This window comes from Papio anubis, chromosome 7 (genome assembly GCF_008728515.1).
Source record: "Papio anubis isolate 15944 chromosome 7, Panubis1.0, whole genome shotgun sequence".
Lineage (NCBI taxonomy): Eukaryota > Metazoa > Chordata > Mammalia > Primates > Cercopithecidae > Papio > Papio anubis.
This window is the reverse complement of record NC_044982.1, coordinates 32,913,199-32,940,975: the sequence shown is the minus strand read 5'-3', so window position 1 is coordinate 32,940,975 and position 27,777 is coordinate 32,913,199. Positions and strand designations below refer to the sequence as shown.

At 50.3% G+C, this 27,777-nt stretch overlaps 2 protein-coding genes across 4 annotated transcripts in view; one reads left to right on the top strand and one right to left on the bottom strand.

The window, feature by feature from the left end:
- The window catches only part of MIDEAS (mitotic deacetylase associated SANT domain protein), a 73,204-nt gene extending 46,254 nt beyond the window's left edge, over window positions 1-26,950 (bottom strand). The window contains exon 1 of one of the 3 annotated variants that reach the window (XM_031667995.1): window positions 26,816-26,950. The gene's annotated coding sequence lies outside the window, so the exon portion shown is untranslated. Of the gene's footprint in view, window positions 1-69; window positions 3,457-26,815 lie in introns of those variants that run through there. The other 2 variants (XM_017961358.3, XM_009211932.4) reach the window with 2 other exon arrangements.
- LOC108586913 (ATP synthase membrane subunit DAPIT, mitochondrial) lies at window positions 14,474-14,860 on the top strand. The gene has a single exon (XM_017961359.3). It carries the CDS (start codon window positions 14,545-14,547, stop codon window positions 14,719-14,721), a length of 177 nt encoding a protein of 58 aa, XP_017816848.1. The 5' UTR covers window positions 14,474-14,544; the 3' UTR covers window positions 14,722-14,860.
- Window positions 26,951-27,777: the final 827 nt, after the last annotated feature.

Below are 27,777 nucleotides of genomic sequence, written 5' to 3'. Positions count from 1 at the left end.
CCGCCTGGGGTCCCCTCGCCGGGCCCGCCGCGTGCAGGCCTCGGCCGCCGGCCGAGCAGCCCCACTTACCCAGCTCCTGCCCGGGCTCCGGGCTCCGGACTCCGGCCTCGACTGTCCCCCTTCCGCCGCGGGCCGCCGCCTTCGGTCGCCTCCGGGACTCCAGCAGCCTGCACGCACTCCCGATTTTAAAAACAAACAGGCGCCGTCGCCTCCCCGCGGCGCTCGTGGGGCTTCCGCCAGCCCGCGCCTCCCGGAGGCTGGGAAGTTTGCTGGCAGGGCTCGGGCGGGACGCGCGGGCTGTCACCCCCCACTCGCGATGCAGGAGCCTCGGCGCGCCCCGCACCCGTGCTGTCTGCCTCGCAAGCGCTCTCCCTCCCTCCGTGTCACCCCCAGTCCTGCGATGCAGTGTCAGGATTGCACGGCTCTGACTCATCGGTTGAGCTCACAGCTTGAAAAAAAAAAAGAGAGAGAGAGGGCGAGAGGCAACAGCGAAGGAGGAGGACTCTGGCGTGCTACAAAGGATTGCACAACTCGAGGCTGGGAGCGCGGAGCGCCCAGCGGCCGGCCGGCGCGCGCGGCACCGCGGCGAGCAGGAACCAGCTCTACCACTTCATCAGCACAACTGTCTCGGGGCGGCCTCAGCCAGCAGGCCCGGCGCCGCCCACTTCCTGCGACCAAATAAGGCCGGGGAAGGCGTCTTTAAACCTCAGGCGGCGGCCGGGGCTGGGGATTTCCAGCAGACCTCACCTCCACTCACGAGTCGGTCGCCGTCCCCACCCCCCGCCCAGGCTGGCGCCCCCGATGGCTTTGCTGGAACCCACGGGCCACGCTGCTAGTTCCTTTCACACCAAGGTCAGGAGGAGACGGTGACGAAATGTTTGGAAACCCATCGAGCCTGCCAGGAAAGTGTGTGTGTGATGTTGGGGAAGGCACAAGTCGCTTTCTTCCACAAAGAAACTCTCTCTGGTTTTGGATACGGTAAATCATGCACAATCCTCTCCAAGGCACTTTATTAACAGACTCCCCGGGTTTCACTTTCTGGCTCAACAGCGTCCTGGTGCGTGTAAAGGTTATTGAGATTGGCCTCAGTCCCTAGAAAGGACCCACCATCTCCATCACTTAGGTGAGGAAAATCTCCTGGATTTAATTCTAGCAACTCAGGCCAGACTTGAGCGGCTTTTCACTCCATACTCACATTTTCCCCTGCCTTCCCTAAATATCCCCCTGATCAATTCTCAGGTCCAAGTCTTGATGCCTCCTTGCCTGACCGGTGGGAAGATGGGAAACATTTTTGCAGCTCAAGAGGTTGGTTCTGGCCCCCACATTCAATGGGGCTTTAGGGCCAGGGGAAAATTCAGGGGTGTGTGTCCTATTCTTCCTTCCAAGTTTTTTGGTGATGATGCAGTGGTGGTGGTGGTGGCTGTTTTTCAAGGAGATGGGTCAGGAGATTTTCCTTTGAAAGAAAAACCACCCAAGAATACAGTGTGTCCTGGCAGCCACTTTTCAAAACCCTGTGGCTAGACTTGAGAACCAGGTGCATCCCTCACTTTCTCAGGGAGAAGAGGAGGGAGGGGCAGCAGAATATGATTCTCACACACTCACTGAGCCTACAGGGCCAGGGTGGGGTGTGGAGGGCACAGGCAAAACTTGGATCTTCTGCCCAGAAACCCTGCCAAAGCTGCACTTGCTCCTAAGGGAGCATGGCTTTCCTGTCCTCTTCCACCTCTTTGCTGGCTGGAGTACCTGCGTACACGTACACCTGGAAGTCACACCTCCCCAAGAGGAAAAGGGCTTATTTGCACCATGTTATGACAGATATGTCAAAATAAGGAATGCTTAAAACAATCTTATCTACAAAATACAGATAATTATGCCACAGGACTGGACCAGAGCACCTCTTGAAATCCCTTCCAGTTCAAGATCCATGATTCTGTGATTAGACTAAGTGAATAAAGGAGCTAGGGAAACCACCTTCTACAAAAAAAAAAAAAAAAAAAAAAGCCCGGGCTCCCCAGTTTAGCATCCGTGATGACAGTACTGTTCCTGGCAGCTCTCAGAGCACTTCTCCATACAGTCTCCTGAAGAGCACTCACTGCATGTGAGAGTTTTATCCCTCTCAATCTATGGATGAGAATACTGAGGTTCAGAGAGGTTAAGTGAATTGTACCAGGTCACAGAGCAAGCCAAGCATCTGTGACCTCTCTGCTCCTCCCCCAGAGGAAGGCAGTGAGCAATTGAGGAACTGCAGTGCTCAGGCATGCAGACCCCCAAGCAGAGGCTAGACTCTCAGGGCTCCTAGCAAAGGATCAGGGTAGAGCCTTTTTACTTTTTTCATTTGCCTGATTTCTTCCCTCCCATTGACAACACATCCAAGTGAGAGAAGCAAAAGCAAAGCCATTTGGCCTCCAGTGCCCACTGCTGCCAAGTTCCTCTGCAGACCTGCGGCCATCCTGACCTCCCCTGAGAGCCCAGCCCCTGCAGCTGGCCTTAGGCAAGCCCAGAGTGAGCCCCTGAGAGCTAGTGCAGACCAGCCCAGGGATGTTCCCAACCAACCAGAAAACCCAGCTGGGAAGCACATTCCTAGAAGAGCCTGCCACCATGGAGCCAGGGCCCAGCCTCCAGGGAACAAGTGGGAGCCACTCCAAAGGAGTGGCCCAGGAAGCAGCACATGGAGTGGAGGCAGGTGGCAGGGGAAACAGAGAAGTCAGTGGCCCTGAAGGAGCCTTGCTCACCTTGGAGCAGCACCGCCCTTCACTACAGCTAAACTTCCAAATTCAGGCCACCTAAGAAAGGAGGAGAGAGAAGAAAAGGGGCACACACGTGTGCAGGGGAGGAGGGCTCAAGACTATACCAAATAGCCCTCGCTTGGCAGGAGAAGTCTACCTTGAAAAGGCGGGCAGATGAGGCTATGTAAAGAAAGCTGCAGCGCTTCTGGGAAAGCCCTGGAGGTCAGTTTTGCTGCAGATATGACGGTGCAGAATCACTGACGTGTGAAGTGAAAGTTTTGGTTTTAGAAGCTCCAGCCCCTGCTACAAGTCTCTGGGGCAACCAAGAAGGGTGACCTTTCAGGGAGACAGGGAGGTGTTCCAGAGACCTTATGCAGAGAGTGGGATTTTCTCCACCCTCAACCCTCTTTACAAACTGCAGGAAAAAGGAGTACAGAGCTCTAGTTACCAGGGAGTGTGTCTGACAAGAGAGAAACACTCCAGGAAATAAAGCACCCTAGACAGAATCCTAAACTCTGATTCCCAATGAAGGTAGAATATGGCATTTGAGAGGCTTCCTGGGGGCACATCAGCTCTCTGGACTCCACTCAGAGCGGTCTGTCACTACCCTGTGTTTCATCAACAGTATCTAGACCATTAAAATCTTCCAAGGGTGAGGCCAGGCACAGTGGGTCACACCTGTAATCCCAGAACTTTAGGAGGCTGAGGCAGGAGGATTGCTTGAGCACAGGAGTTTGAGACCAGCCTAGGTAACGTGGCAAAACCCAGTCTCTACAAAAAAAATACAAAAATTAGCCAGGTGTGGTGGCGCATGCCTGTGGTCCCAGCTACTCAAGAGGCTGAGGTAGGAGGATTGCTTGAGTCCATGAGGTCAAGGCTGCAGTGAGCTGTGTTCACGCCACCACACTCCATCCTGGGTGACAGGGCGAGACTTTGTCTCAAGAAAAAGGAAAATCTTCCAAGGGTAAATTTTATGGTGTGTGAAGTATATCTCAATAAAGCTGTCACGAAGTTGGGGGAAGCTTCCAAGGAAGCCAGGTTCTCACCTCCCAGCCACCTTCCTCCAATAACATTCTGCAGCCATCATCACTATTTAAAAGAGAAGTGTCTTTCTCCCCAGGCTCCATACCTGCATTCCTGTCCTTTGCCCACTATTCCTCCTCCGAGGCCAGCACACATGGTGTGTTTAAGTAAACAACCAACCTTTACCAGAGCCTGGGATATCGGGAATGCAAATATTGTTGAGGGCATCCCAAGTCCACGATGCCAGCCAGGTCCCTATGTCCCTTATGTTCTTGTGTCTTTATTGTCGTCTCCCTCTACAGAACTAAAGTATGACCTCCAGGACCTCATTACCTACAATTACAACAGAAAAAAAAGAAGGGCGTAGAAAATACAGGGAACTTAGGAAAACTGTCACTGACCTTCCCTGAGCCTCACTTTTTAGGCCCATAACAGATGCACCATTTAAGTGTTCGTTGCATGAACAACAAAAGGATGCCCACCTTCCAGGGGCTTGAGAGGATCAAAAGGACAAAAAACTGCTTTATAACTCGATCATGCTATATACACATAAAAGGCTACGATTATTATTTTTACTGTTTTACCCTGTATCTCCTCCCCAACCTAGCTTATCCCTTGTTAAGAACCTAGTTCCAGCCCCAGCGTGGTGGCTCACACCTGTAATCCTAGCACTTTGGGAGGCCAAAGCGGGAGGATCATCTGAATCCAGGAGTTCAAGACCAGCCTGGCCAACATGGTAAAACCCTGTCTCCACCAAAAATACAAAAATTAGCCGGGTGTGGGCCCGGCGCAGAGGCTCATGCCTATAATCCCAGCACTTTGCGAGGCCGAGGCAGGCGGATCACGAGATCAGGAGATCGAGACCATCCTGGCTAACACGGTAAAACCCTATCTCTACTAAAAAATACAAAAAATTAGCCAGGTGTGGTGGCGGGCACCTGTAGTCCCAGCTACTCAGGAGGCTGAGGCAGGAGAATGGCGTGAACCCGGGAGGCGGAGTTTGCAGTGAGCCAAGATTGAGCCACTGCACTCCAGCCTGGGCAATAGAGCAAGATTCCATCTCAAAAAAAACAAAAACAAAAAACTTAGCCAGGTGTGGTGACACACGTCTGTAGTCCCAGCTACTCGGGAGGCTGAGGCATGAGAATTGCTTGAACCCAGGTGGTGGAGGTTGCAGTGAGCCCAGATCACACCACTGTACTCTAGCCTGGGCGACAGAGGGAGACTCTGTCTCAAAAAAAAAAAAAAAAAAAAACCCAGTTATTTTGCCTACAAAGACCCCACGGGCCTCAGGTAACCCTCTCATGGGCTCTGCCTCGAGAGACTTTTTCCGGCATTGACTCAATGTCTCATCTGGGGTGTCCTCCAAGGCTTCTCTCCCAGCCCGTTCTTTGTGTCCTTTCCACCACACTGTTCCACAGGGTTGTCCTCCCAGCCTAAGTAGGGACACCCCTCCAACAGCTGTGTCTTCTCAGCCCTTTTTGCCAGGTCTTTTCTGAGCAAACCGGGAGCTCACAACCACCCCAGTCATGAAATTAAGCCACTGTGTGCTGAGACGTCTCTGCACCGTCTTCTCTTTTACCCTTGGAAAAAACGCCAGGGGACCCTCCTCCTCCGCTCACATTGACTTCACCTGTTCTGGGGCAGGGCCATGCTTGCCACACCAGCCCACAGCTGTCTGTGTCCCTGGCCCTCCCACCTGCCCCCTCCCCAGCCTCCCTGCCCTGCAGGCCCGGGCCAGGTTCTGAGTGCCTTTGTCTGGCCTGAGAGGGAGCCTCTGTACGTGTCCCCAGTTGCTGCTGTCACTCTGCGAGAGACGTCTGGCCGGGTGTAGGGAGAAGGACAAAACAGGTGTGGCTGCCAGGGAGGGCAGGCCAGCAGAGCCACAGGACAGAAACGCCCTTTCTTCACAGACTGAGAGCTGCCAACTTCTCAAAGGCCTCCCTTCAGCACAGTTCCATGCCCTGTGCAGAACTAGTCCCAGACAGACTTCCTCACTGGCTGTTCACTGGAGCTCGGCTTCCCTGTGTTATGGCAATGGGCCAGGAGGAACAGGAACTCCAGAGACCCAATGTGTGCAACAGGGCATGCTTTAAAGCATTGATTTTAAGTGAAAACAAATACTGATACATCATGGGCTAGAATCCAACATTCATGCTCATGGGGGTGTACAGGTTAAGAGCACAGGCTGAGACCTGAGTCCAAATCTTGGCTCACACTTAGCTTGATGACCTTGAGCGAGTTACTCAACCACTCATCTACAAAATCGGAATGATAGTAAGAGCTTACTTAAACAGTGTCTGGCACACACTAAGTCTTTTATAAGTGTTGGCCATCATTTTTTCTCATCTGTTTCATTGCTTCTAGTTTTGCACACTTTACCATCCACACTGCCATCAGAGCGATCACACCTCTCTTCAGTAGCTCCCATCATCTACTGCATAAAGCTGAGACTGTTAGCTAGACTGTTAGGCACCTTTCCCACACGATCTGGCTCTGCCCCATTTCCCAGCCTCAGCCCACACGGCTAAACAACCTGACGTTCTCCAAGATGCCTGCATTCTCACCCTCATATCTTCACACATGCTCCTTCTCTTGCCACCTTGATCCCCATGTTACCCCATACCCAGATCTCCCACCAGACTTGACCTTAATGGCAGCTCTTCCAGGAAGCCTTCATTGACTCCTCTGAGCAGCGGAAGGCCACTGGAGTGTATACTGTTGGAGCCCTCCCAGATCTACTTTGTAAAGTTGGTGCAATGTCCCCCAGGTGCTCTGAGTGTTGGCTTTCAAGGACTCACAGCTACCCCCTTCTCAAAAGGGGCCTTTGGTGGGACCAGTTCCATAGTGGTGCAATTCATGCTCCAGCTGCAACACACACTCTTCCCCGGCTCTACCCTGCTTCCCTTCCTCCCTTCCTCCAGAGACCATTTCTTAAATAAATCCCATGCACCCAAACCTCTGTCTTTGCTCCTAAGGACCAGACAGTCACTCTGTTCCCTAAATTCCCATGGCATCCTCTGTTTATCTTTACTCCATCACCTACACATTGTTCTACACCTGCTTATTGCAGCATATCTGGAATCAGAGTGCCATCTACTAGGATGGGAGCTCCTGAAGGGCACAGCCTAGATCTTCCTCACTTTGGTATCCCTGGTATCTACACAGCATCTGCACATGGTGGGTGCTCAGTGAATGCTTGCATGAATTAAACAGTATATGTGACTATTTAAAGCAAGCAATACAATGTAACAGATTGTTGTTACTTTTATTACTATTCTATTTCATTGATTCTAAGATACACATTTCCTCCATTTTAACATCTCTGAAATCAGGATGCATCTTGCAATTGATAGCCTGTATAGTTTAATTAGCAGCACTTCCTCTTCCTTTTTTTTTTTTTTGAGACAGAGTCTAGCTCTGTCACCCAGGCTGGAGTGCAGTGGCGCAATCTTGGCTCACTGCAAGCTCCACCTCCTGGGTTCACGCTATTCTCCTGACTCAGCCTCCTGAGTAGCTGGGACTACAGGCACCCACCACCATGCCCGGCTAATTTTTTTGTATTTTTTGTAGAGACAGGGTTTCACCATGTTAGCCAGGATGGTCTCGATCTCCTGACCTCATGATCCGCCTGTCTCAGCCTCCCAAAGTGCTGGGATTACAGGCGTGAGCCACCGCACCCGGCCTTTTTATTTTATTTTATTTTATTTTATTTTATTTTATTTTATTTTTTGAGAAGGAGTCTCACTCTGTTGCCCAAGCTGGAGTGCAGTGTTGTGATCTCGGCTCACTGCAACCTCCACCTCCTGGGTTCACTGCAACCTCTACCTCCTGCCTCAGCCTCCCAAGTAGCTGGGATTACAGGCCCTCACCACCAGACCCAGCTAATTTTTATATTTTTAGTAGAGACGGGATTTCTTCATGTTGGCTAGGTTGGTCTCGAACTCCTCACCTCAAGTGATCCGCTGGCCTCAGCCTCCCAAAGTGCTGGGATTACAAGTGTGAGCCACCATTCCCGGCCTCTTTCTTAGCTGTATATAAAATAACACTACATCTTCTAATCAATGGCTTCTTAGGTTCAGTGGTGTATGGCATTATTATTATCAACAACTATTGAGGCTCAGTCTCCTGAATTCTGAGGCCAGCACTGCAAAGCCCACAGAGCTATGATGCCCATTATCTGAGCTCAGTAGCTGTTGAGCAAACAAGCTGTCATAGGGGCTGGGCGCGGTGGCTCATGCCTGTAATCCCAGCGTTTTGGGAGGCTGAGGCAGGAGGATTGCGCTTGATGCCAGGAGTCTGAGACCAGCCTGCGCAACACGGCAAGACCTGTCTCAAAAAAAAAAAAAATTAGCCAGGTGTGGTGGTATGCATTTGTAGTCCCAGTTACTTGGGAGGCTGAGGTGGGAGGATCGCTTGAGCCCAAGAGTTTGAGGCTGCAGTGAGCTATGATTGCACCACTGCACTCCAGCCTGAGCAACAGAAGGAAACTGTGTCTTAAGCGGGGAGAAAAAAAAAAAAGGCTCTCATAAAATAACCTACAATTTCGCAGAGTTAAGAAGGATCCCTGTGTCCAGACACCTCTGGAAACTCCCATGAAAGTAGGCCCATGTAATGTGGAACAAGCTCCACACTGTAAGTCATGAGAGAAAAGTTCTAAGCCTAGTTCTTCCTCTAATTTTCTGGATGACCTACACAGGATTTTTCTCACATCTGTGGAGCAGCTACTAAATGCTTGACATTGGCCTGGCACAGTGGCTCATGCCTGTAATCCCAGCACTCTGGGAGGCCAAGGTGGGTGGATTGCTTGAGTTCAGGAGTTCAAAACCAGCTTGGGCCACATGGTGAAACCCCCATCTCCACAAAAAATACAAAAATTAGCCAGGCACGGTGGTGTGTGCCTGTAGTCCCAGCTACTTGGGGGGCTGAGGTGGGAAGATCGCTTGAGCTCAGGAGGCAGAGGTTGCAGTGAGCCAAGATCATACCGCTGAACTCAGCACTCTGGCCTGGGCGACAGAGAGAGACCCTGTCTCAAAAAAATTAAAAAATAAAAAATACATGCTTGACATGATATGAGCCTACTGAGTCCACCCCAGCACCCTGGAAGGAAGCCATTTTCCCCATTTTATACATAAGGAAGCTGGGGTTCAAGAAGGTTAAACAGCTCTGCCAAGGTCATACAGATGGCATTCGACCTCTGGACCCTCTGAAGCCTTCTCTCTGCTACATGAGGATACCTCTCTGGGTCCGTGTTTCCCAATAAGAAGTTTAATAAAATGAGAGATTACAGACTGGAGCCTCATGGGCCCTTCTCCCTCACAGATGTGTTTTATTTGACTCACATATTATGTTTTATTTTAAATGAATTTATTGCCAACTTTTTTTGTCTTTTGAGACAGTCTTACTTTGTTGCTCACTACAACCTCCACCTCCCGGGTTCAAGCGATTCTCCTGCCTCAGTCTCCTGAGTAGCTGGGACTACAGGTGTGCACCACCACACCTGGCTAATTTTTTGTATTATTAGTAGAGATGGGGTTTCACCATGTTGGCCAGGCTGGTCTCGAACTCCTGACCTCAGGTGATCTGCCAGTCTCAGCTCCCGAAGTTTGGGGATTACAGGCGTGAGCCACAGCGCCCAGCCTATTGCCTAGGATATATATATATATATATATATATATTTTTTTTTTTTAAATCAGAAAACAAAAACAAACTAAAAATCAGAACTTCTGCCTTGTCATGGAAAAAAAATTGGAAACCTCTTCCTTGAAGGTGGAGCTGAGTAGCACTGCTAGGGAGGGGTGCTTAGGTGGGATGGACTTTCTAATTTTCCAAAGATCCTACCCCTTCCTAGGCCACGAGTCACTGTCTTTTATCATCACATTCTGCCAGCCTCTGTCATTTCATCCCCTCTGTTCCCTGCTGGCCTCTGAGTGCATAACCCCTGGGCCAGATGCATTCCAGTGCTCCCTCCAGCTCTAACAGCCTGTGGTTCCTCCCAGGGTCTCCCTTGCATCCACCTCCTGCCCTGTGGCCTCCATCACAAGGGCTTCCAGGGTCTGTCCCTCTCACTGCCTCCCCAGAGTCACTGAGGTGGTGAGCTGGGCTGGTGTGGAGATGAGTGAGACACGGTGAGGGGTGGGGCCAGTGAGGAAGACAGGACTTGCAGTTTCCCAACAGGAAAGTGGTTCAAGGAGATAAATGAGGCGGGAGGCTCCGCAGTCACAGGACATGAGCAGGGTTTGACACATGAGGAAACACATCAGTAAATCATCGAGAGGAAAAACCTACATCAGCAGCAATTTAGGATATGCAAATTAGAATATCATTAAGGCCCCATTATGGCCCACCCCAACATGAAAATAAGTAAATAAATAAACCAGGAAAGCTGCTGTTGGCAGGGCAGCTGCATGTACGTTGCTGTGCTACCATAAACAGTTTAAATCTTTCTAGAATGTGATTTGGCATTGTGCTGCAAAAAGGTTTTTGTTTTGTTTTGTTTTGTTTTTTGAGACGGAGTCTTGCTCTGTTGCCCAGGCTGGAGTGCAGTGGTGCAATCTTGGGCTCACTGCAACCTCTGCCTCCTGGGTTCAAGCAATTCTCCTGCCTCAGCCTCCCGAATAGCTGGGATTACAGGCACGCACCACCAAGCCCAGCTAATTTTTGTATTTTTAGTAGAGACGGGGTTTCGCCATATTGGCCAGGCTGGTCTCAAACTCCTGACCTGGTGATCTGCCCACCTCGGCCTCCCAAAGGGCTGGGATTACATGTGTGAGCCACCGTGCCCGGCTGGGTTTTTTTTTTTTTTAAATGTTTGTGGATATATGGTAGGTGTATGTATTTAGTGTTGCAAGAGTTTAAAACACTGACCAGGTAATTATGGTTGGCCGACTATATCCCATAAAAACAATCTAAAATGTCACCACAAGGAAGTTTTTGGAAGTTTATGGAGCAAAAGATGCTCCATAGCACCTGTATATAGAGCCCATCAGATTATGGTACAGTAAGGAAGAGCAACAGAACAAAATGTGAAAGGATGGACAAAGGGAAACTATCTGATGAAACCATTTGGTGAAGTCATGTTAAGTGACAAAATCAGCACCAAAAAATATGTCAGGTGAACTTATAAGCTGTGTTAAAACCTCACAGGAACATTAGAAGCAATCAGAAGAGAATTCTAAATAGGTGTCATGTTTATTCTGTTAAGTTGATAGAGATTATTTATATAACAATAACGATGATGATGGTGATGATGATGATGATGATGATGGTGATGATGGTGATGATGGTGATGATGATGATGACGATGTAAGGGCCACTGAACAGGATTTCCTCATCATAAACATACCAGAGGGCAGGTAGGCCCAGGCCCCTGGCTTGATGAGGCAAGAAGAAGGAATGTAAACTGGGAGAGGAGTGATTGTGACGGGGCGGGGATGGTGTGGGGGAGTGCCTCCAGAGTATCCCTTATCTGGAGAGCTTTGAAACACCTCTCACCAAAGAAAGAAAATTACACAAATAAACCCACACCAATTAACCTCCAGCATCCTGGGTGCTAACTCTGCTGCATTTGAGCTCTCAATTTCACTAATACCTTATTTCAGCAACTTCTGAGGTAACACCAGGGCTCTTTGTGGGCTAGCCTAGGTACCCAACCACCATTTATAGCATTGTTTCTATGGAAATGTGTTTCAAGCTTCAAAAAACCGAGCTGCAGACAACCTTGGGGCACACACACACACGTGGTCTCTAAATTAGGGAACTGAGAGGAACAGTTATTGCTGGGGCCTGGGCTCGAGAAGGCAGCTTGTTCCTTAGACACTATGGCACTTAATATTCACATGACCAGCAATGATCAGAACCAGGCTCAGTGCCACTGTAGGGCATGAAGATGGAATAAACACGATATTCTAGAAAAGCACAGAGACAGTCCCCACCTCCACCTCCGAACACACTCACACAGCCATCATTTCTCATGGAACACATGAAGCTGGCCTGAGTACCCCTAATGAGCATCTAGGCATGCCCTGAGCCCATACTCTCCATTTTCTCTCTGACCCTGGCACACCTCCAGTCACAAGGTCCTACTTCAATCTGATCACAGAACAAAAAACTCCAGTCTTTGACAGTTCTGGAATTTGGTTTTAGCAGATATAAGCTGGAGATAACCAGGGCCCCAGCTGGGTCTGGACGTCCCTCCACACGCATTCTGTCGGGTGGAGCTTTAGCAGGCTCCAACTTGCAAACTCAAGGTATACCGCGGGCTCTCCAGCTGCCACCCACCTGGGGACTCTCCACAACACCAAGGAGTCTCGCTGTCCTGCCCCGATCACATTCCTGGGCTGGTCACAGCGAGGGGATGATCATGGGCCCTACAAATAGACACTCCACACGTTAAGAAAATAAGGCTCCCCCCTCAGAAGAAAAGGCTACTACACACAAGGGGAGTGGTGGGTGAGAAGGCCATTCACCAGGTGTCCAGAGGTTCTGAGATGCCACAGAGATATGAGAAGGTGCTCAGAAGACAGTCAGCTGCTCAGCCCCACGCCCACACCTGCAGCTGCGTGTCCCAGCAGATCTCATGGCAAGATGTGGGGTCAGGGGGCCCTGCCTGCTAGGTCAGATGTGAATTGGATGGATGTGGCTAGCACTAAAGAGCAACTAAATTCCACATTTCAATTAATATGTGCAACAATGTAAGTGCGCAAGACACGACCTCACTAGGGCGCCACCAGGGTTAGAAAAGGCTGCAGGAGGTCAATTAGCAAAGCACACCGTCCCTGCTGCCAGGTGGAACTGCAGAAGAGAGACTCAGCTTCCTCCTGCTGTGGCAGGGGCCTGCAGTATGAGGCAGCCCAGAGGTGAGTGGGCGGGTGGCTCAAAGTCTCACGTGCTCACTGGGCTGGTTCCGTGAAAATGCAGGTGTGAAAATCGTCTGGGGCCCTGAGCCAGCTGGGGGCTGGATGCAGAGTCCACGCTGTGAACCCCAGAGTTACTCAGCCAGTCTATGAAGTCAGGCCCATCTGAATCTTCCAGGCCCTGCATGCAGTGCCGGTAGCTGATAAGACAGAGCTGTTTGGTCTTCCTGGTAGTAACAGATGGGCGTCCCTCCCCCTGGCCTCCTTTCCACCCAAATCCAAAGTCTTTGAAGTGAAGGCCTTGTCTTATAAAACAAAACAAAACAAAACAAAAAAGATGCTGTATAAATTATTAAAGCAATTTCAAACACACACATGCCCTACCCATAACCTCTTTGCCTAAATCCAGTTATCTGCATTATGTCAATTTTTACTATGGGCAGTGTAATCAGTTTTTACACACTTATCATGCAATTCTGTGTTTTACTTTTTTCATCTAAATTAATCAACATTTTCCCAAGAATCAACATTATCTTCATATTATTATAACTGTGACACAATACTCACCGAGTCTGGGTATCATGAATTATACAGCCACATGAAACACTGAGGCTATTTACAGTTTTGTTTGTTTGTTTGTTTTTTCTATTTTAAGCAATGTTGCTATAAATATCTTTGTTCGGTGTGCAGGAAGGTATGAGACTAAAAATAATAATAATAAATAAATATCTTTGTACTTTTCCTGTTTAGAATTAATAAATTCTTTATTCTTTATTCTTAAATTCTCAAGAGCAATACTAATAGATCAAAGGAAATTATTTGTGTATAATGTATATAACATTTTATTATAGCTTCAAGTTCTAATGTGTGTGTGGGTGTGTGTATATATATATACACATATACATATATATATATATATATATATATTTTTTTTTTTTTTTTTGAGACAGAGTCTTGCTCTGTCACCCAGGCTGGAGTGCAATGGTGCCATCTTGGCTCACTGCAACTTCCTACCCCAGTTCAAGTGATTCTCCTGCTCGAAGGCCTCTAGCACTCCCACAAGCACAGTGCAAGACTCCGTCTCAAAAAAAAAAGAGAGAGGCCAGGCACGGTGGCTCACGCCTGTAATCCCAGCACTTTGGGAGACTGAGGCGGGCGGATCACCTGAGGTCAGGAGTTCGAGACCAGCCTGGCCAACATGGTGAAACCCTGTCTCTACTAAAATACAAAAATTAGCCAAGCGTGGTGGCGGGCGCCCATAATCCCAGCTACTCAGGAAGCTGAAGCAGGACAATCACTTGAACCTGGGAGGCAGAGGCTGCAGTGAGCTGATATCACACCACTGCACTCCAGCCTGGGTGACAGGGTGAGACTCCATCTCAAAAAAAAAGAAAAGAAAAGCAAATCCAACTAATCAGCCACGGTGAGAAAGCCGCTCCTCCACAGGTCTCTCTCCACAGTGGCACCCTCTGAGTGGCACACAGACCTGGGATAATGACAGGAAGCTTCTGAGTGATAACCCTGGGTCCCACTATGAGGCACCATAAAGACACCGCCTGCTGGCCGGGCGCGGTGGCTCAAGCCTGTAATCCCAGCACTTTGGGAGGCCGAGATGGGCGGATCACGAGGTCAGGAGATCGAGACCATCCTGGCTAACCCGGTGAAACCCCGTCTCTACTAAAAAATACAAAAAAAAAAAAACTAGCCGGGCGAGGTGGTGGGCGCCTGTAGTCCCAGATACTCGGGAGGCTGAGGCAGGAGAATGGCGTAAACCCGGGAGGCGGAGCTTGCAGTGAGCTGAGATCCGGCCACTGTACTCCAGCCTGGGTGACAGAGCGAGACTCCGTCTCAAAAAAAAAAAAAAAAGGCCGGGGAGAGAGGTGATTACTTTTGTTGAAGGACACCAGCTGCGGAATTTTTGGCTTTGGCAGATTGAAATCATGGCAGGTCCAGAAAATGATGCGCAATACCAGTTCACTGGTATTAAAAAATATTTCAACTCTTATACTCTCACAGGTAGAAGGAATTGTGTACTGGCCACATATGGAAGCATTGCTTTGATTGTCTTATATTTCAAGTTAAGGTCCAAAAAAACTCCAGCTGTGAAAGCAACATAAATGGATTTTAAACTGTCTACAGTTCTTAACCTCATCTGTTAAGTTCCCATGCCTGGAGAAGCTAATCCCAACTCATCATGTGATAATTCAGTTTGTACAATAAATTATGAACCTGGAAAAAAAAAAAAAAAAAAAAAAAGACACCGCCTGCCAGGCTTCACTCACAGGAATTTTGGAACAGGAAAGGTCCCCCTGTAGTCTAATCCCCTCATTTCATAGACAAATGGAGACTGCAATCCCTGCTTTGGGGCTCCCACTGCACCCTGCAATCACTGTCAGGAGGATGTGTTCTTCCTCGCAGGAACAGGAAGAGCCACAGCCTGTCCTGACTGCCTCATGACCAGGTGGGACAGGACTTTCATTTTAAAGAGCCCCAGTCTCTGCTACCATGGTCTGCGGACTTGCTTTCCCCAGCTCTGTCTCTGTGCGAAGCCAACAGACAGTGCTGAGCCTGAGAAACGAAAGGGTCCTCTAAGGGCAGCTAGCATTAATATTTATCCTTCTTCGAGGAGGGCCAGTAGGAAGAGATGCCTCTGCCACCTCTAAACCAGCTCCTCACCACAGACATCTCCTCAGAGTGTCCCCTCAAAGGCTTCTTCAAGGTGAGTGGGGCCCCAGTACAGGTTTTATACCCTCAAATCCCCTTCTTACTCTCACCAGGGTCTTGCTGACAGGCCCAAGCAAACAGCAGAGCCACCAAGGTGGCAGCTCCACCAGCAGGCGCTAAGGGAGACTGGGGATGTCATGTAGACAGCCAGGTCACGAAGCACACAGTCTGCCAGACACAGGCCACGTCTTGGGCCTGCCCGATGCTCCCTCACAGCCCCTCAGGCGGCCCTCCTCGTCCCTGTCACAGGGCACCTACTGTGTGCCAGCCACAGATCTAAGGTGGTGGGGAGCCAGGCACTCCTACAACTGACCCCAGCATCCTGCAGGGTGGAAGTTCAATTGCAGAAATGCCACGGTGGCAACTCAGGAAGGCAGGATGGAGCAGGTGACTCCTGGCTGGCCCTGTGGGCATCTGCCAAGAGGAAAAGGCCAGAGAGGGTATTTCAGGTGGAAGAGACAACAATAAGCAAAGGCCAAGAGCATATAACAAGGGGAGAGAAGTGCATCCAGGAGCAGCGAGAGGCCGGCTGGAACAAAAAGGGCCGTGCTAGGGAAGGGGTAGTGGTAAAAAAAATGCCAGAGAGGTGGGCCAGGGCTCAAACAAGGGTACATGTGCCATTCTGAGGAGTGTGGGGCTCCTTCTGCAGAACTTGGGCAGTTCTCAAAGATTAAGAGGGGGTGGCATGACCAAAGCTGTGTTTTAGTAAAATAATTCAGGTTCTGTAAGACTTCTTTTCCACTTTAATGCTGCTTTTAGCACAATTTCATTTCATCTGGACAAAAATGGGCAAGTTCAGTGTAAACTAGGCCAGAACCAACACTGGCCAGGAACTAGGAAGGCCCCTGCTCCCTCCCTCGGGGGGCCAACCTGGCCATGCATTGCTTACCCAGCCTCAGGATCAGGAATCACTTCCAGTCCAGAGCCCAGCTCATGACACTCGCTGCTTCCTAGGGGTGGCAGCTTCCCGCTTTCCCAGGAAGTCCTGGAACACTGGCATCAAAGAGCCAGTAAGTTCAAAACTGCATTTTTCTTTTTAAAGAAAACTAATTCCTTTGTCTAAGATTAATGGAACTGAGTGACCAAGATTCCAGTCAAGGCGCCCTTGCTTCAAAGAGTTATACCCAAAAGATCTGAGGGCAAGACGGGAGCTGGAGCTCACCTTATCTGACACCTCTTGTTTTTTCTGGATGAGGAAACTGGGCAGGATGTGACAGGTGATGCTGGCAGCCTCAGGCAAACAAAGCTCTAGCTCCTTTAGCGCTCTCAGAAAGGAGATAGGGTAGAACATCTCAACTAGGTGACATCTTCAGAACTAGAGAGATCACCTGGGCAGCTTAGACACCGGGGGCCTCGATTGTTCCACAAACCAAGCCTGAAACCAGAACTCCAACTTCTAGTCTGAAAAGCAAAGTGACACCTCGCAAACACCTGTGGCCCCGAGAGTCTCACCCAACCTTGGGGAAGAAGCAGAATTCACGCTGTAACTGCCTGTTAGAGAGTGCCAAGCCTCGGCCTCTGTCCTCGAAAGGCAGCACTGAAGTTTTCCAAGTGGAATCAAATGTGCAGGGAGGATCCAGATGCTGCAATGATCTCCCTTTTCCACTGGAATACTTCAGATTCCAGAGGAGAATTCCAATTACTAATGAAACACTCAGATCTTCTGGGCATATAACATTCCTAAAGCTTGGCAGGAGGCTAAGAATTCAGAAAGATGTCCAAACAGATTAAGCTCAAGATGTGGATGTTGGTCAGGTATGGTGGCTCACGCCTGTCATCCCAACATTTTGGGAGGCCAAGGTGGGTAGCTGGCTTGAGCCCGGTAGTTCAAGACCAGCTCGGGCAACACGGCAAAACCCCATCTCTATTTAAATTTAAAAAAAAAAAAAGAAAAGATGTGGATGCTTTCAGTGGCCCAAGGCGGATGCCCTGTCTCCTCTTCCCACATCCAGAACGGCCCCATCATCCCAGTTTGAAGGCTAGAATGGGCTCCAGGCTCTATGGGAGACACCTATCCACCGGGCATATGTACCCTTCCCCTGGTTTCAGGCACCTGTGGTCGTGAGTCCTGAGAGGAGGCAGAGTTCCACTCTCTGCTGGGGAGGCTGCAGCCTCCAGAGCCTTGCTCTTCAGAACCATAACAGCAAGAACATGACCTAAGTAGGGCCAACCACACGCTCAGCCGAGGCTTCGCGTCTGGAGTGAGTGGCACAAAAAAGTGAGGAGAGTTCAGTACTCATTCTGGAGGGGGTGGCAGCATCTAGGTCCGCTGGCAGCAGTGATGCCAGGTCAGCAGCATCGTCACCGTGGCTTTGGTTCCAGCCACCCAACTTCCCACGAGTCCTGATCAATTTCTGAGCTTCGTTCTCCAGCCTTCTCGGACATTCAGTGAGCTACCAGATAGCCTTCCAATACATTTCTTTTCTCCTCAATTTAGCTACAGTCAGCTTCTGCTGTGGGCAGACCTAAGACTTGAGCTATGCCAGCATCTCCTTCTACCTGCACACGGGCTCCTCTGGCCCATGGCCCGGACCTGCCTGCCCCTTTCTGCACCCCTATCAGCCGTGCTCCACTGCCCTACCACTTTCAGTCCTCAGAGCAAATGGTGTCGTGTTGTGCCTCCAGGCCTCGTCTGAGCTGCTCCCTGTACCTAGAATACCCTGACTCCCTTTGCCACCTGGTGGATGCCTACTTGCTTCTCAACACTCAGCTCAAACAGCTTGTCCAGGACGCCTCTCATTCATTAATTCCATAGCATTCACCAGGCACAAGTACCATGCAAGGCACTGGGGTTGTCCTAAACCTTTCCTGACATGCCTGTCTCCCATGGCCATGGTAGAAGTGGCCAGTCCTCTCCTCTGAGAGCAGGAGCCCCCTGAACACCTTGATATTGACACCTGCAGTACTTAACTACTCTTCGCTTTTGTAGATGTTTGTCTCCCTCACAGACCATGAGCACCTTAAAGTGGGAGCCTGAAGCTTCTTTATCTTTGTATCCCCAGTACCAAGTACAGAGCCAAGTACACAGTAAGGGCTCAATAAATGCGTGAGTGAGTGAAAGAATGAAGAACCTGATAGAACGCACCTTATAAACCATGATGGGGGCCGGGCGTAGTGGCTCATGCCTGTAATCCCAGCACTTTGGGAGGCCGAGGCAGGTGGATCACCTGAGGTCAGGAGTTCAAGAGTAGCCTGGCCAACATAGTGAAATCCTGTTTCTACTAAAAATACAAAAATTAGCTGAACACAGCAGCATACGCCTGTAATCGCAGCTACTCCGGAGGCTGAGGCAGGCGAACAGGAGAATCGCTTGAACCTGGGAGGTGGAGGTTGCAGTGAGCTGAGATTGCGCCACTGCACTCCAGCCTGGGCAACAAAATAAGACTCTGTCTCGGGGGAAAAAAAACGTGATGGGGAAGGTCACCACTGGTGTGGTTACAGCTACTTTTCTTTTCCTCCGTAACTGGAGAGGTCAGATCCTAAATGCCATGTGGTCAGCACAGCCTCCTTAGAGAGATGGTGGAAGAAATCTTGAACCTTTCCACCACCTCTAGTGCACATGGAAGAGGGGGTCAGGGAGTGGCTATCGGCTTCTAGGTTGTTACAGAGCACGTGCTATGGGGAGGCCACAGAGGAAGCAGACACATCTTGCTGGTTGATTCCTTGCAAGCATCTTGTAGTGGCCTGTAATGGGGAGGCTGGGGAGGGGACATGGAGGGCTAGGCCCCAAGTGTAAAGTGTCTGCTGAACGTGGGCACTGCCCTCTCCCAGCCCCACACCAGGGCTGGGTCAACCCAAGCACAGGTTTTTCATCTGCAATCCTGGATGATATAACCGCAGTTTAAAACCTACTCCATGGATCTCCTCTCCACTGCACCCTGCCCACTTAGTCTAAGAGCCTTTCATGCTTAATCTCACATGATGATTTCCTAACTTACAGCCCCCATGACCTTCTCATGAGACATAGGACAATGGAATCTCTTCACCTGTTCATTTAACTTATGCAAATTCAAATGGTCAAGCTTAGCAGAAGACAGAAGACAAAGGAAGATAGGAGGAAGGACGAGGTTAGGGAGGTAGGAGGAAAAGGAAAAAAAACAAAACCAAAACTGAAAAAAGCAGAATAGAACAAGAATAGCTGGGCATGGTTGGCGCACACCTGTAATCCCAGCACTTTGGGAGGCTGAGGCAGATGGAGTACTTGAGGTTAGGAGTTCGAGACCAGCCTGGCCAACAGCTACTTGGGAGGCTGAGGTTCAAGAATCGCTGGAACCTGGGAGGTGGAGGTTGCAGTGAGCCGAGATTGCACCACTGCGCTCCAGCCTGGGCTACAGAGCGAGATTTCATCTCAGAAAAAAAAAAGTGCAACTTCTTCCAGAACTAGAGGAGCAGGCTAAGGTGAATTTACGCATCAAGAGCCAGTGTGTCTGTTGCCTACCTGGTGCCCTCCTAAAGGACTTTCAAGGTTAATCTTGATTATATTCTTTTATTTATTCATTTATTTATTTTTTGAGATGGAGTCTCCCTCTGTCTCCCAGGCTGGAGTGCAGTGGCTCCATCTCTGCTCACTGCAAGCTCCGCCTCCCGGGTTCACATCATTCTCCTGCCTCAGCCTCCTGAGTAGCTGGGACTACAGGCGCCGCCACCACACCCAGCCAATTTTTTTGTATTTTCTAGTAGAGATGGGGTTTCACCGTGTTAGCCAGGATGGTCTCGATCTCCCGACCTCATGATCCACCAGCCTCGGCCTTCTAGAGTGCTAGGATTACAGGCGTGAGCCACCGCGCCTGGCCAATTATATTCTTATATTTCATATTACACACTGACTTTAGAATCTGACCCCCAGAAAACGCCACTCCATCAAATTATATTCTCCCAGTGACAGATTCACTCTCGGTTCTTCCCCCATCCCACCCTCTTCCACTTGCTCTAGAGGTGGTGGAAAGGCTCAGGATTTCTTCCACCCTCTCTCCAAGGAAGCTGTGCTGACCACATGCATTTAGGATCTGACTTCCCCAGCTATGGAGAAAAAGAAAAGTGGCCATAGCCGTAACAGTAGTGACCTTCCCCATCATCGTTTATAAGGGACTTTCCCTCGGGTTCTTCATTCTTTCACTCACTCATGCATGGGTGTGACCTATCTCAGGAGCTAGGCTTGAAGCCTCCTGGGGGTAAGGAGCACATGGCACTCTGTTTTGCACACTCATTGTGCCACACACATGGTTGAGAGCACTGCAGCTGTTCCACAAATGCCCGGTGAGGACAGTCAGCCCTGCAGTAACTGGCTGTTCAAACAGTGCCATGTCTGTGTTCCTGGGCCTTCTCCTGCCTATCTCTTGGGAACTGGGAGCATTCCTCTGTCTTCTTGGTGTTGTTCAACCCATGTTCTGCACTTAGAAAACAGTAAGTAATCTTGTTGGCCAGCTGAGCCTGGGTAGGAAACTTTGGGGGCTTTGATAGCAACTAAGATCCACTAAAACTACAATGAGACAATATAATAGTAAAAGCTATTAAATACACATCCCACTCTCTTAAAGACCTCTTCTTCACCCCCAGGTTTTTTTTTGTTTGTTTTGTTTTGTTGTTGTTTTTTAAGTTTCATCTTTTTAAATCTTTGAGTACTGCCTCAGGGAAACTGAGGAGACGGAGTCCTTCATTTACAAATAGACCGGCTGAAACTGATGATTATGATGACTAATTATCAATGCAGGATGGCCAGTGGAAATGGAGAATGGGGTTTGTGCCTGACTCTTCCATTCAACAGCTGTGTGAACTTGGAGAAGGAACTTATCCTCTCTAAGCCTCAGTTAAAATGAGAGTTAGCACAGGTTTCCTTCTGAGCTTTAAATCCTTAACCACAGGATTATCAGAGATGCTGTTACTACAGTTACTATAAAACTGGGGCTGGATGATAATAGTCCGTAAGATCCTATCCAGTTCTAAAAGTTGATTATTTTGTAAAATAGCAGATTTGAAAAAATGTTGATTTATTAAATTCAGTGTATACATAACTTATCAGAAATATGTAAATCACAGTTTCACCCTTTTACGTTTATTAATAACTTTCAATTAAAACTGACTTCAGGCCAGCTGCGGTGGGTCATGCCTGTTATCTCAACACTTTTTGAGGTTAAGGAGGCCAAGGCGGGTGGATCACCTGAGGTCAAGAGTTCGAGACCAGACTGGCCAACATGGGGAAACCCTGTCTCTACTAAAAACACAAAAATTAGTCGGGCATGGTGGCAGGCGCCCATAATCCCAGCTACTCAGGAAGCTGAGGCAGGAGAATCGCTTGAACCTGGGGTGCAGAGGTTGCAGTGAGCCAAGATCACATCACTTCACTCCAGCCTGGGTGGAATAAAGAAAAGGAATCCACCAGATTCTATTTTTAAATAAAACAAAACTTTAAAAGAATCTAGCTTATACGTGCATTTTATGGTATGCAAATTATTTTTCAAAAAAGAAAGAATCTGGCTTATGAGGCAAGGTTGTGATTAACAGCATGAGGACTGGCTGAAGGCAACACAGTCCTCCTAGCCAAGTCCAATGCTAGGGTTCAGCCAGGATCTCCCTAAAACTCAAGTTTTATAGTTTAGCCTGGTTTTTGTATGTTCAACACCTGTTTGGGCAAAACATGCATCCGGCCAACCAGGACACCTCTCTTTGCCCTCCTCACAATCTTTTTATATATATATATATATATATATATATATATATGTATAATTAATCAGGCATGGTGGTGCATGCCACCATTCTCAGAGATTCTCTGAGAGAGAATCTCTGTCACCCAAGCTGGAGGGCAGTGGCATGCAATCCTCCTACCTCAGCCTCCCAAGTAACTGGGACTACAGGCACGTGCCACCATGCCTGACTAATTTTTTGCATTTTTTGTAGAGAAGGGGTCTTGTCACATTGCCTAGGCCGGTCTTGAACTTCTAGACTCAAGGGATCCTTCCACCTTGGCCTCCCAAAGTGCTGGGATTACTGGCGTGAGCCACCATGCCTGGCTATCTTCACAAGTCTTGCCTGCAAGTTGGTCCTGCCTCCTTCTATCAGATTGGTTCCTCAGAAAGTCAAGCCAACCCAAGTAACAAACTGCCTCACCTCAGAGCCAGAGCAGAGGCGTAGGGCATCACAGGGCAGGCTGACTGGGACAAAAGGAGCCAGTGCCAAAGCCGGGCAGATACCGACAGTCAGGAAAGGGATGCTGGAAATGGAGCAAAAGAATGAGGTGCAAAGCCAGGTGGAGCCTGAGAGCGGCTAACAAGCAGAGGAGGCAGGCTTGGCTTAATGTTCAGAATTGAGACCAGGGACCACGGCCTTTGGAGCTTGACTTGGGTGTCCAAGTGGACAAAATCTGATGGCCACTGCTCTTTGTATCAGCATCATAAAACATTTATTGAGACTTGATATGAGTGGGGCACCAGGCCTGGGGATACAAAGATATATAAAACAGGGCTTCCAGTTTAGTTGAAGAATTATAATATTTATTCACCCAAAGGCTCGTTTAAGGAGCTGAACAGGGGATATGATTAAAGTCATGGCCCAAAAGAGAAGGTGAAAATCCTCAGACCAGGACTCAAGGTTTTCCTCAGCACAGGGCCCAGGCTGATGTTGCTGGAGTCCCAGGGGGAGGCCCACAGGGTGGGACAGGGAGAAATTCTCAAGGAGGGGGACATGAACAGGACTGTAAGGGGAGCAGGACTGAGCCAAGTGGATGAGAGGAAGGAGGCATTCCAGTCCTCTGGGGAAGCTGGGAGGTAGGAATTCTTGCCACCAGTAATTCGGACAAACACACAGAGTGGGTCACCGGGTCAGAGCCGAGAGTTAGGACGGGAGAGCCGCAAAGGTCAGACCCCTGTGGAGAAGGGCCTGACTGCTGGCCTAGAAGTTTGATCCCTACCATGCAGACAGTGGGGAGCCATTGAAGGTTGCTGAGCAGGAAGGTGACCCTCGCAAAGAGGCATTTTAAGTGAGATTACAGAGCAGGCCTTTATCCGAAGCTTATTCAAAGCCCTGTGTGTATTTCAAGTGGCACTTGAGACAGAAAGTCGTAAAGCGTTTGCCCTGTGTCATGCAGACGAGAAAAAAGAAGGTTTAAGGGGCTCACAAAGAGATGCTTCAGTGAGAACAAGAAATGAAGAGGGGCACATTTTAAAGAACGAAACAAATCTGCAGGACAGAACTGCCAGCCGCGGTGTCTGGAAAACCAGCGCATTCTCACGCGACTGGAATGCCCTCTTTAGCTGGGGGTGTTCGGCCTCCTTTTTTGGGGGTGAGTTGTGATGTCAAAACACTGGGTTGTGGTGTAGGAAGTGGGGTAGCTAGGAAGGGGCAGATGAACGGAAATAGCAATACCGGGCCTGGGCAGCCTCCCTTTGAAGATCACCCTCTCCAGGGCACTCCTGCATCGGCTTCTCTCAGTGGCACGTCGGGGTTTCTGCCAGAGTTGCTGGGTTCCCTAATTACCTCCAATCTTAGAACAATAAAACTGTTTTTAAAATCTCTTGTCAAGTTTTGAATCAGAGCTTTTTCACTGTTGTTCCTAATTGTGCATGGCGAGGCAGTAGGCAGGGCTGCTCGGGCACCGTGAACTAGGCAACAACTTCAAGTCATAAACCAACGTTTAGGTAAGGTGAAGGAGGAAGTCAGGGTTATGACTCTGTCTCTGTGTAACAACTTCGGGACAAGCTCCCTGAATGCAGAGGCAAAGCTGAGCAAGCCAGGGAAAGGGCCTGAGTTATGCACAAAAATCAGCCAGAGGGAACTGAAGGTGCGGGGCCTGCATGTGGCTCCGCAGCTCCCTGGAGCCTGGCTTCCCTCTTTCTCTGGCCTTTGCAAGGCACCCCTCCCCTCCACTCTCCCAGCCACACTCTGGAGGGCTTTGGGCCACTTTCAGTCTCTGTAAGTTCCACACGAACACAAAGGACGGCAAACTCAAAGCTTTGGGGTCAGAAGGGAAGCTTCCCTCTCCTGCCCCTCAAGACTTGCGCCAGGCACCAGCAGGCCTTCATTATGGCAGTCCTGGTCAGGTGATCCAGCTAACCAGGACCTTCACAGTCAAGATCAGTAAAAACCAAATGTCTCTAGAGCAGAGGGTTGTGCAACCTGTGGTGACTCCTACCATAGTGCTGCTTTTGCTCAAACCTCATTCCCCTATGGCAACTGTAACCATACATGCCAGACTTTCCAGAACTGTCCTGATTTTACATGTTTGTCCTCGAGTTTCTGGAAGCACACAGGTACCTGCCAGGGACTGTGCCCTAATCTTTTGGTTTGACAAACGGTCACTGTGCCCGTGACACACACCTGGCACGAGGCTGCAAAACAGCATTTTTCCTCCAAGTGAAGCTCAGATACTTGGCTGGAAAGAAGGCCAGGCATGGAGAAACTCCAGTGCACTGGAATCATCAGTACCTGCCACTCTGAGAAAAGAGGCTGCCCATGCCCAGAATAAGGTGGTACCACCTAGCCACACAGCAACCTAGCTGGGCTGAGTGCTCCCCATGAGCGTCTTCTGCCTAGGACAGGGAGTTATCAGGTTGAGATTTAGAATGTGAAAACAATGGTCCTGCACAAATCCAATACACGCTTTTTTTTTTTTTTACTGTGTTTTAAATTTCTCTATACAATTATCCCCCTGTAAGGCCCTCACAAGAAACTGTTTGCCTTCTTTCCATACTTGCAGGCTTGGCTCCCTTCCTGCAAGGCAGCATGGCAGATGGGAGGATCCCTGCCCTGGTCTGTGCTGCAGTTCCTGCTAAGAAAGTGGGCCTAGGGCTCCTCTGGAGAAAATGTGCATGAGTCACTCCTCTGCCCCTCCCAGACCCAGACCACCAGCACAGACAAAAGTGCCAGCACTTGCACGTTTCCTCTTTGCCCAGAGCACAATAAAGGAATTAGGACCCACCACCTACTAAGTTTCTGCAGCTGACACTTCCAGGCTTAAAGTCTAGCACGCCAGCTCAGTCACACATGGTCTGACGAGTCCTCTTTGCAACTCAGCCCCAACCCAGCCACCCGTGCAATTTTGCTAATTCAAACAGCTTTCCCGTTTAGAGAGGTTGATAGCCATCTCCCATCTCCTTTTCCTGCTGACGTCATCCCACATTTTCTCCGGAGACAAATAAGGGTACAGTTCCTGGGATAGTTTTCAGGCTGCCTAAGATAGGAGTGTAGTGGCCCTCCAAGTCAACCCCACATCTCAGGCTTTGGAGAAGTCGTCAAAAGTGAGAGAGAGGTAAAGAAATAAATCACCTAGCTAGGGTTAAAGGGCAAAAAGAATTTGGAGACTGCAGCTCAGACCCAGATCTATCCTGGGCATTTGCAATGCAAAGCTGCGTTTTGTTAGCCACCACCGAGGTCTTGCACAATAGCCTGTGTATAAACATCCACGCCAACAATGCCTGACTGTGCAATCACGCTGTAATTACAGGCCGGCAGGAAGCTGCTGCTAGGAACTGCACCATTCAACCTCCAGGACACCCCATCTCGAGTCTCCACGGCTCGGACGCACTCTCCTGCACACACCAACGTGTCCCCGCCGCCGCCACTACAGTTGCAGTCTCGCCGCTGGCCCGGGCCGCCAGCCCCGAGTTACTCTGCAGGGATGTCCCAAACTTCTTAGCTGTTCTTTAAAAAAACCCTGCGCCACGAGGCTACCGAGGGCGGCAGGAACCACCATCAAAGTTCCTGCAGCACATTCCTGCAGCCCTTGCAGTTTTAGGAAACAGAAAAGAACGAGATGCCACAGAGTCCGCTGGAAGCGGGTTTCTGAGTTTTATATAGAAAACACTCACATATGTACGTGGGTGTGCTGACAGTTTTTATGGCTAAATTGCAAAGCGTTAGGCCTTAGCGATCACTGTCAGGTTTGGGACGCGGTTGGGGAGGAGGGTAGAGGGGGAATCGGGAGCGATTCATTTCAAGGGGGCTTGGGGGCAATTCCGGTTTGGTTTTCTGGAAATGCGTAGGGGTTGTTTTCCCAAACTTCCGAACTGCTCTGCTCTTCGTCCCAGGAAGGCCGAGCAAATAAAAGTCCGGGGAAAGTTCCTTTAACTTCCTTCCTGCGCCCTCGACAAGGGCTGCGAAGAGGAAGAGGTCGTTTCCCAGGGAAGCATCGGGCGGGGGCCGAGCGCTGCGCCCAGCCTGCAGGGATGGAGGCGCTGGGCGGAGGGCTGGCTGCAAACGTAGGCCCCGGAAAGCCCCTTACCCGCCACCCCTTCTCTGGCCAACGGCGCCTGGAGCTGGTCCCGCTGCAGCCCTTGCTGTTTGAAGTCCCGCGGCAAAGCGGCGACAACACCGGCGCAGCCCGGCGCCCTGTCCCCGGCCGCCGAGCTCCCTCCCTGCAGCGCCCCCGCACCCCGGCGCCCGGCCCAACCCGGCCCGCCACATCCGCGCCCGCGCGGCCCAGCCCGAGCCCCGGAACGATTCCGAGCCCCACGCAGGCGCCCGGTGGCGGGAGGGGGCGCCGAGCCCACGGCTCACCTGCGTGCTGGATCCCCGGGCGGCTCGGAGGGGCGGGGGGCGCAGGCGAGCGCGGCCCGCAGACTCAAACTTTGTTGCTCTCGGGACTGCGCAGTCGTCACTTCCTCGCGGAGCTGGCGGCGCGGCCCGGGCTGTGACCCAGCCGCTCGCGCGGTGGCGCGCCGGGCCCTACAGCCGCCCGCCCCGCCCGCGCCCCCGGCTCCGCGCGCCCCTTGTCCCAGGCGCCGTCTCCCAGCTCTGCGCGCCCTCAGCTGCGGGGGAGTGGGCAGCGCTGCGCGGCCGGCCGCCTAGCCTGCACCCCCCTGGGAGGGAAGGCTCGCTCCAGCCGCGTCGTTTCCGCGCCCAAGTGCGATCCGGGGACCCGCGCTGGAGTCCCCTGGTCTCAGGCTGGTCTGGAAGGTGGTGGTGGGGTTCAGGGTCCCTGTAAAGCTGGGGTTCCAGGAGAAACACCAGTACACAAACAAAGGGGTTGGGGAGGGGAAAGAAGAAGTTTTTCTGTTTGGTGTTGGGGCTAAAAATGTCATGTCAGAAAGCAGTGTGCGCTGTGTTCTTAAATAATGCCTAAAGTGAGCCTTAAAACAAGGGTCCCTGTCCCCACGTTCTCTCTAAAAGTCTGCATGATGTTCCTTGTCATTTCTACGGGTTATAAGTGAGCAAGACGTTTACCACGTATCACACTTCTGGGGGCTATTTCAGCGCCCAAGCTGAAGCTGGGGCTGCAGCATGGTTTCTGTTCTAATCCTCCCCCGCGATTTCCACTTCTTCCTTTACACTCAACTCACAGAGAATGGAGTCTGATGCATTCTGTTTCATCACCGGTCAAGAGTGACTTAGAGGGTAGGGTGGAGGCATGAGAAGGGCAGCTTCAGGCAATAGTAATCCTGAAATTTATCATTGCTAAAAATAAATGTGTTCACCTAAAAAGTACAACGGAAAGCCACCTTTAGGGTAAGTAGCAACCA